This window comes from Stegastes partitus, unplaced genomic scaffold (assembly GCF_000690725.1).
Source record: "Stegastes partitus isolate 25-593 unplaced genomic scaffold, Stegastes_partitus-1.0.2 Scaffold1231, whole genome shotgun sequence".
Lineage (NCBI taxonomy): Eukaryota > Metazoa > Chordata > Actinopteri > Pomacentridae > Stegastes > Stegastes partitus.
The window spans coordinates 83,622-93,256 of NW_007578962.1; the positions used below are offsets into that span (position 1 = coordinate 83,622).

The window sequence follows — 9,635 nt, forward strand, 5'->3', positions numbered from 1 at the left end:
AACTTATTGGACTCTGATGTCACACAGGAAGCAACATGTTTGTGGTGACAGCTGTGTCTCTCAGTGGTGAATGTACAGTCGTCCTCAGATGTATTCATACCCTCCAATTAAATAAAGAAAAAACAGCTGTCACTGAAATAAGCTGAAATTGACAAAAGTAATAATAAATAAAAAAGAGAAAAAAGAAAATCATTACATTGCTTTTGAATTGTTGTTCAACAGAAGTATTTTTTCAAAAACAAACAAACAAAAACAACAACAACAACAAGCAAATAAGCAAGATGGGAGCCGTAAACTAATATTTAGTTGAACAACCCTTTGAGCCAATCACTGCCATCAAGTGTTTTCTGTAACTCTCGGTCAGATTTCTGCACCTGTTGACAGGTATTCTGGCCCACTGCTCGTCAAAGTGCTCTAATTTGTCCGGACTTTAAAAAAAAAAAAAAAAATTATAATAATTTCAACCACAATTCAAAAGCAATGTCTTATTTCACTAAATTGCAATTTAGCAATTTTTTTATTTGTTATTACTTTTTTCAGTTTCTGGTTATTTGAGTGACTGTTGTGAATTTCGCCTTTTCTTTAATGGAAAGGTATACAACGGTAGATCAACTCAAACAAGTGAATTAAAGCTGCATTTAGCTAAAAATCTTTTTCTTTTCTCCCTCTAGGGTGCAGCATGTACAAGTTATTGGCCTTTCAGGTTACAACAACTGTAACTGCAATGACACGTCTTATAAGTGCTACACACATTCCCCCAGAGTCTGTCAGTATGCTCAAGATGATCTTGTAATGCATAAACTTTGCTTTCTTGTGCAGAAGCACTCAGGGCGAATGTCAGTAATGTGTGAAACAGGAATAAGATCACTTCAGCTGGACAGAAGAGCGAATACAGTCCAAAAAGGTGTAAAAAAGGATGGAGTTGTGCAGTCAAATTAATAGATATTTTCTTTATTTTCCTTCAGAGTGATCAGAAGAAAAAAGACTTACACGTAATGAAATCACAACAGACAACAACTTCATTTTTTATAAAACTAAATGTACAATCTCCTCCTATGACCTGGGTAAACATGCTCCGGGGAAGAATTTAACATCACAAGTCGTTCTGATCACACACACTTGTTAGTGATGCACAAGATTAACTTAATTTTCTAAATTTTAACCATTATTCCAACATAATGTTACACAATACATATAGAAACAACTTTTGTTTTTAAAATAAACAAATTTAGAATTGATGGGACAATCGCAATCTGAACTTTAACATATTCTTTATTAATGACATCAAGTTCAGCAACCAGGAGCTACGCTATTAACGTGACCCATGATGGTGAAACAAAAATGTCCAACCATTACAAACAACAAAAAATAATAAAGACGACATAATGAATAAACATCCGTTGACAACCTTGCAAAGAGAGGTGACAAATTCTCCATTTAAATAGGCAGCAGACACTGCATTTGATGTGAATATCCAGTTTGATGTTAACACAACCTGTCCAGTATTTTCACCTCAAGAGATAACAAAAAAACACTCGCTTTCCACTGCATTCTCATATGATTCATGATAAGGGCTGAGAAATGCAAATTATTCAGTGAGAGAGAGTGTGAATTAACAGCATAGAAAAGTTCAGGTAAAAATCAGAAATCAACCTACAACTACTTCCTTATACAAGAAATGAGTTTTTTTCACAAAGAAATCTAAACACATCAAGTGATACGCTTGAAGAATACAGAGTATGTGGTGATTGTTTACAGATATCATGCGTTACATCATCCTTCATGTCTCTCGGTCACAGTAACACTTTGCTAATGAACTTCAAAGCAACAAAACTCAAATGTTAAACACTATTCACAAATCCAGTCACTGATTTCAGGTTAGTAGTATTTTAATGTGTTTTTCCTCACATTCATGTAACATAGATGTCAATCCTTGGCATTGACTTTCACTCCCCCCATGCAATAAATGTAGAAAGAGGGTAAAGGAGAAGCAGACAGGTAGTACGTAGGAGGGTTACTTTAACGAGTCATAGTCCGGCGGAGCACAGTCGTTGAAACCCCTTGGAGGTTTCAGCTTGTAAGAATTGAAGAAGGACGCCACCTGATCTGGAAGCTCTGCCAGCACACTCTGGGCAAGGGCCACGCTGCTCCCCTGCAATGACAACGTCACAAGAATGAGAAGTAGTTTTGTTTAGGGCCATCAAGTGTGCATGAGTCTGTGGAACTTAGAGCTTATGAGGTGTGTCAGAAAAGTTCCAGGACTGGCGTCACTAAAGATATATTTCAAACCAAACTACAAACTAGGAGTTTTCCCCTTAAGATGATCAACCTGCTCATTTACAAAGAGATCCTGTGGCGTTTGCTTCGTTCAGAAGAGGCAGAGTTGTGTCGGGACCAGTTGTGGCTGCTTCACCACGACAACCCGCCTGCTCACAACGCCCTGAGCATCCCACAGTTCCTGGCTGAGAAGAACATCTCCGTGCTGGAGCAACCTCCCTACTCACCCCACCTGGCTCCGTGGGATTGTTTCCTCTTCCCCAAGCTCAAGGGGGTCATCAAGGGGACCCGTTTAGTAGACGTGGACAACATCAAGGTGGCTGTGACGACGGAGCTGCAGAGGATCCTGGAAGAATCCTTCCAGGAGTGCATGGCGGCGTGAAGGCAGAGAAGGCTGGAGAAGTGTGTTAGACTCAAGGGGAATTACTTTGAACACCAGTCCTGGAACTTTTCTGACACACCTCGTATACTGATCAGTGAGATCAGAGGAAGAACTGAAACAGGATGGTTTGGCAGGGTGGTGTTACAGTGATGGAATTATCAGAAAAGGGCTTGGAGAAGAAAATAATGTCATAACAGCTGATAACTTAATAAATGTAATATAATAAAATTGTCTATTTAAAAATGTAATAGGCCAATAATGTAATAAATGTCCTGAACCAATAACATAATATCTTTTGGCCAATAACTTCAGAGGTTATTACATTATTGGCCTGGTAAAAAAAAAAAAAAATTCTTTGCAAATGTAATAACTGAGCCAAAAATTTAATAATACACTAATATCATTTTATTTAAGTTTCATTTATTAGATCTAACTATGATAAAATCTCTCTCTCTCTCTCTCTCTCTCTCCATGTATTTTACTTGATGGTTAGAATGACCTCTAGTCCTGTCTGCTGCTCCTCAGCCTTTCAAGCTATTTCCAAATGAAGTGGAAGCACATGTTTGCAAACGCAGACAATGGTATGATATGAAATATGTACGGCATGTAACTCACTCTTAGAGATAGTACATATTTTTTCACAGTCAAGAATTTTTTGATTTCCTGTAATTGACCACTAGATGACAATGGTGCAACACTGACTTCAGTCGTCCAAACTTCCTTGTTTCCTTTCTAGCACACATGGTGAAAAGTAGTCAGTGATCAACTTTCTTTGGTGAACAGTTCATTATTGACAGTGTATTCAAAGTTAACTGACGATAGCTAGCTTACTGTTGGCTAGTTATTAGCATTATTAACTACTACAGTTTGATCATATCAGAGGGAATCAACCTTTTCAAAGAAAAGTGTGTGTGTATGTGTGTGCACGTGTGTGTTTTAGCTGATGACTTCTGGTGAATTTTGTGGGAAGGAATGGATAAATTGAACAGAAAAAATAAGGGACAAAACCTCAATAGAGTAAAAGTATCTGCCACTGCATTTTAAACTGCTTTAAGTTATTGGATCCTGAAGAAACGCTCTCTCATCTTGCCTGGTCTACTGCGTACAGGACTTCATCGAGAAGTCATAACCCCTCTATATGTAGGGCAAATGACAATGTGTTGATCAGAGCGGCAATCAGAGTTTCAAAAAGACATCTTGTAACACCAGGTTCAGTTGTGAAAAGAAACCAAAAGTTGCACAAATACAAGGTTCAGCTTCATCTGCCACACAGCCGCACTGCAACACAAAAGTGGTTTTCGGTGTAACAAGACGAGAAGAAAAGCAGCGGCCAAAGTCTCAGCCCAAAACAGTTCAACACATGCTCCTGTGGATTCCTCACACACACGAGGACAGATTGGAGTATTCTGAATCATTAAACCTGAACATTCACTTCGACCCAATGGCAGATGGCAGTTACCAATTTGCTGCTATTGCTGACCAATTGGCCACCGTTGGAATTTTCCGCTCTTCTATGCTAGTTTAGATGGACCCACTGTTCCTCATATTCAGGCCGTTCAGGAGGCAGAGATGCATCGAGAGTCTCTTGGAATTAACTCCCAACCTGGCCCTCTGTCTGACATTGAACCCTATGTTTGATGTTGAAGTTCAATCTATGGCCAACACTTTGCCAGCATCTCTCACCATGTCAGGCAATGAGCCTCCATAGCTACCCACAGAAGTCCTATCAATGATCACTGCCTGTTCTCTCAATCAACACATGTCCATGCTGGGAACGTTCAATCGCGTCTCAGTCTTGTTCCGCGACCTCGCTATTTTCTCTACCGAATTGTGAGTGAAAACATTTACATGTACATGTTCTACAGAAGGTGCTGGGCTGCTACTGACTTGGAATTCTCTGAAGGGCACAAACTGCACGATGTCTCTGGCGGCGACGTCACCAAGCGGCGAGCGCAGCAGTCTGTCGTCACTGTCGAGGAACTCCATGGCGCTGAAGTCTGCACCACCAACGCCCACTATGATGATGGACATGGGCAGGCGAGAGGCCTCCACAATCGCAGTGCGCGTCTGGTCCATGTCTGTGATCACTCCATCTGTGATGATGAGCAGCACGTAGTATTGCTGCACGAGGACAGAAACAATAATAAGACACTAATAAACATAGCCACAAAGAAGAGACGCATCCAGGTTAGGATCAATATTAACCCTCCTATTACCTTCAAGTCTACTGACATCTTTGATCCTTGGGTTGAATTTGAGCGCAGCAATTTAAACCTCCAGAAAATTATACTTAAAATTGTTACCAAAATGTGTGTGCAAATAGCTCTTTAAATAAAGCCGAAAAATTATGTCAATCACCTACTTTGAGATGTTAAACATTGAATGGGGTCAAACTGACTCCAAAGATAATAGGAGGGTTAACATGTCATATGATCTTTTTAATGTGATTTTTTAAGTCCTGTCTGGCTTGCTAGCATCTGAACCGTCAGTTTATTATGCTGGCAACACACATACTGCTTTAACAACACCATTTTATTTTCAATGAGATAATAATTAGGGAAGCATCTCATCAGTGAATCTTGCCGTGGAATATTTAAGTAAGCAAACTTTCAGAGAGAAAAAGAGACCAAGGTGTCAAAGATGTTATTTCAAAATATACAAATTGATTAAATACAAGCTGCAAAGACCAGTAGGTCATGTTATATGTTTGTGATATATTTGATTTGGGAGTATTTTTTTATTTTAAGCGAACCACTGAGTTATAAACCACCCTCTGGCTACTTACTGAGGCCATATTCTGATAGAGAGCTTGTCTGGCGAAGCAGGAGACGTGTTTGATGACCGGAGAAAAGTTGGTGGGACCCCAGAGCTTCACCTGAGGTAAACACCTCTGATAGGCCTCCACCACACCCTCTATGCCTGCAACACACACATCCATCAGTAACGCATCACTACTGGACACAGCTGAACAACACGGTCTCTGGACAAGTGTAAACCTACCTGCACAGAACGGACTGGATGGATTGAAGTTGACAGGAAACTCATGGGACACCTGTAGGCAGGAGTCACAACACTTATGAAAACTTTAGGATACACCACAAGATTATTTAGTTCCAGGAAAAAAGACTGTAAAATGAATAACGTTGCTCCTTTATAGCTAAAAGTATATCTTACCTGCTGTATAGCAAATATTTCCTGGCTGATGCAACCAAAAACACAGAGCAATACTCTGACAATCAGGTAAATTACAAAATACGTGGATAAGTGATGAGAGACTACAGAGTGTTTGTCTGAGAGTCAAAACAGAGACTTTTCTTTAAAGGACAGGTTCACAAAGGTATTCAGGCATTCAGCAGCTGAAATGAGTTCAATCAAGGTGATATCGTCCAAGTGTTTTAGAACAAATTAAAGTAGAAATGCAGCCAAAGTGTTCAGTTTGTCCAAAACGTGGTTAAAAAGGGTAAAATCTGACAGTATTTTGGTGCCCAAAACAAGACGGATCGTCGACAGCAGGCTGCCGTAGAAACTGAACAAAACAGTTCCCGGTGGGGGCTTTAGAATAGGTGGCTAAGGACGTGATTGCTAACTAGTGATTAGCGATTAGCCATTTTTATCTTCTTTTTTTCACATTGAGTTAATTGAGTTATTTCTGCCATTAAGTAAATGTTCCTAATCAGTAAAAATGTAACTTGCCTTATCCTTTATCATTTCAAGTTTTAATTGTATATACATGTTTAAATGTTAAACAGAGATCTTAACACTGGATCATAAAGAAAAACCACACATTGTTATTTATGGTGAATGTCTACATTTCACAGTAATGTGTACATATCATTTAAAATAATAAAATGTGGTCATTTACAGGTAGCTACAGGTACAGCTGATTCCAGTGACAACACGACATAAAGACAGCATGTTATTAGAAAGTTGTAGTTACAGTAATAAACAGTAAACCCCATAGTGTAGAGAACAGAACAGTATACAGGGTTTACCATGTCAGTAAATTACAACACTGTAAAATAAACAGTAAACTTTGCATTCTCATAGTATTTTACTGTAATTTTACAGTAAATTTAGTGTCAGTGTCGGGATGCATGATATTGGATTGTGCCAAAATACAATATGCTGATATTTTTCAACTAATTTTTGATATCTATACATTTTTTCCTCCTAACTGCAGCGAGCACCAGGTCTTGTAGTGGAAGAAACATGTTATTTTGCTTGTTCTTATCTTATCAGCGCACTCGCAGGCACGAAATATGATGATTCAACATATGTACACACTGGGTGATCTATTTATAAACCACAACAACTTCCACATTAAAACATTTTCAGTTAAAATTGGAAACCTTTACCCTGACAGAAGTCTGTGTCACGGTTCACACGGGCACCTGACTCGTCCCTAAACCACTCGTGAGCCTAAACTGTGACCTAAACTGTGGCAACTGTGACACTGAAGCCGCTGACGTCAAGCTTTTGTCTAACAACAATTTTTCATACCTGCCAGGATGGAGGGATCTGAGCTCCAAAACCAAACACAGGGAACATCCTATTACTGCACAAAAAGACAGACAGAATAAATATTTGTTAGCAATACCATAAGCATTTAAAAAAAAAAATCTTATTCCTGCAGAATGTGATTTTTGCAAGCAAACAAATAGTACTAACTTAACACTTTTTAAATCAGGAGCTGGAGAATTAGAGTTACTCTGTGCACGACAGGCTTGATAGAGCACATTTCCAGGTTAACAAACTGAAAAATAACTTTCTTCACATTAGTCCAGGAAATTAGTTCCATGAAAATCATTATTATAAAAAGCAACTAACACTATTTCTAGAACAACACACTGCTATGAAAGCATTGAAATGTAAATATTTTAAGAAAGAATCTCGTCTAAGTTGGTGTACTATCACAATCTTTGTGGGTTTACCTGTCATAGTCCTGGATGACGTTTCCCACGGCCCAGATGGCTGTCAGGTATTCATTGTAACCCTCAGGGTTGATATAGTGCAGGGACTGAGGAGACTTTGGATCCCCATTAGACCCTGTGAAGTCGATGGCAATCTAGGCCAGAGCCGAGAGAGGAAAATCGTCAAGACACAGGGACAGAGCTTCTCAGTCACCACATACAAAAGCTTCAGAGAGCCATGGTGTCCCAGAGTAATTTTAGGGTTATTTTAAAATTCTGCAAAACTATTTATTTATACTTAAATAAAAGTATTAATAATACTTATAATAAAAAAGTAGTTAAACTACTTTTAATGAAGTCATAACATTTGTGTCGAGCATTTCCACACTCACAGTGAAGTTGATTTGACAACCCCCCATGATGTAATCCAGGAAGGTGTACTCCTTCTGCACCTGGAAGGGGGAGCATTACATGAGCTGTGTGCAGCAGCGCAAAATGTACAGTGATCCAATAAACAGAGGCAAGACTGCTACCATACAGCATGCTCCATCACTCACTGACAAACACAGAGTCAAGGCAGAATGAGGTGTGTTAAATTCCCTAGTTTCTAAATCATTACCACGCAGCGCTTGATGCAAATGACCCCAGAGTTCTTGTAGTTTCTCTTCTGTAGCTTTCTGTGGTTGATGAATTCAAGTTCAACCTATGAGTGAGAACACGAGACATAATTAATACCAGCGACAGATAACAAATCGAACTAACCATGCTCACACAGCACACAAAGTCTTACCGGGCGGAGGTGCGTTCCCTCTTGCATCTCTGCTAGTGTGGTCGTAAAGGTCCCAATGAGAGCATGGGAGCCGTTGTAACGCCGGTCAAAGCACTCAACCTGGGGACACAAGCACACAGTTGTCCTGTGGCAAAATAAAAGCCCCGCCACGCCACCTTCTCCACACTAACAGTTCGATATGATATCCACTTTAACATATATTTACTTTCTAATTAAATACTGATAAACAAGTACTAAGAAAGTACTTTGTATTTGTAAATTGTATGTGTTTTTCAGACTACACTACACTAAACATGCGATATTCACTACTTGTACTCAGAGCTTCATCATGTTATAAACCCTCTACAATACAATAAAAAGGTCACACATGCAAAAGCGTTTTACAGTAATCAGCTTAAACGTAGTAAAGGCAAGAAAAGTAACTAAAATTAATAAAAAGAAAGAAGTAAAAAACGCACACCTTCACGTGGTGACGTCACACATCGTGCACAAATACACACATCGCTTATCCAGCCGGGTCACAAGCACTCCCGTTTTTAATATTTGAGGGGGGGATTGTAAAATAAAAAGAAAATGCATCATGAATTATTAGTATGCAAGAGTAGTACGGTCAATCAAGCCAGCAAAAGATGAAATAAAACATACAACATCGAAAGAGAAGGACATGTACCATTTTCACAACTCAAAGCATTCTTCAGGTTATTAAAAGAAACAGGTTTTGTTAATAGGGTCAATTTTACACTAACGTGGTAAAAAAACATAAAATATTTACCTTAATGGGCTTCTCCACATCTCCTCCACACAGAGATCGCAGTGAGATGCGGAAGGGTGTCCATATTGGGTTTAGGTTGTTGTACACGACCTACACGATCAGGATACAAGTCAGTAATAATTCTACACAAGCAGGACGATGAGTTGTTGGTAAATACGTGTGTACCTCCGTCCTGTGAGCCAGCTGCCATCCAGTTTCTGTCTGCTTGTAGAACTCCAGGAAAGGGTCGGACCACCACAAATACTAAACAAGCACATCCAAGTAGTAACTTAAGAGTGTTTTTAAAGGGATTAAATCTAAATCAAAGGCAGTTGATAAAAGAGCACTAAAGCAGCTTCCAGTACCTTCTTGTCCAGCCTGCGGGCTGCCACTTCAAAGTGTGCCACCCTGTTGTCTGTTATTTCTTCAGCGGAGATCTATTAAAGGAAATTATAATTTTAAATCAAGAGCCTTCAAGATTCACACAGTTTTGTACTTTGCTTATTAGAGCTAACTCGTTTATTT

General features: G+C 39.2%; 1 protein-coding gene across 6 annotated transcripts in view; it reads right to left on the minus strand.

Annotated features, from left to right (window-relative positions):
- Positions 1 to 935: 935 nt before the first annotated feature.
- Positions 936 to 9,635, minus strand: part of LOC103369039 (copine-3-like) — a 13,900-nt gene continuing 5,200 nt past the window's right edge. For all 6 annotated transcript variants that reach the window (XM_008297626.1, XM_008297628.1, XM_008297629.1 and 3 more), the window contains exons 5-16: positions 9,476 to 9,547; positions 9,297 to 9,374; positions 9,132 to 9,221; positions 8,360 to 8,458; positions 8,189 to 8,272; positions 7,962 to 8,021; positions 7,591 to 7,724; positions 7,160 to 7,214; positions 5,660 to 5,711; positions 5,445 to 5,578; positions 4,547 to 4,780; positions 936 to 2,152 (exon numbers count right to left, since the gene is read on the minus strand). In XM_008297626.1, the coding sequence (XP_008295848.1) occupies positions 2,015 to 2,152; positions 4,547 to 4,780; positions 5,445 to 5,578; positions 5,660 to 5,711; positions 7,160 to 7,214; positions 7,591 to 7,724; positions 7,962 to 8,021; positions 8,189 to 8,272; positions 8,360 to 8,458; positions 9,132 to 9,221; positions 9,297 to 9,374; positions 9,476 to 9,547 (1,230 nt within the window). In that variant the 3' untranslated portion in view covers positions 936 to 2,014. The remainder of the gene's footprint in view (positions 2,153 to 4,546; positions 4,781 to 5,444; positions 5,579 to 5,659; positions 5,712 to 7,159; positions 7,215 to 7,590; positions 7,725 to 7,961; positions 8,022 to 8,188; positions 8,273 to 8,359; positions 8,459 to 9,131; positions 9,222 to 9,296; positions 9,375 to 9,475; positions 9,548 to 9,635) is intronic.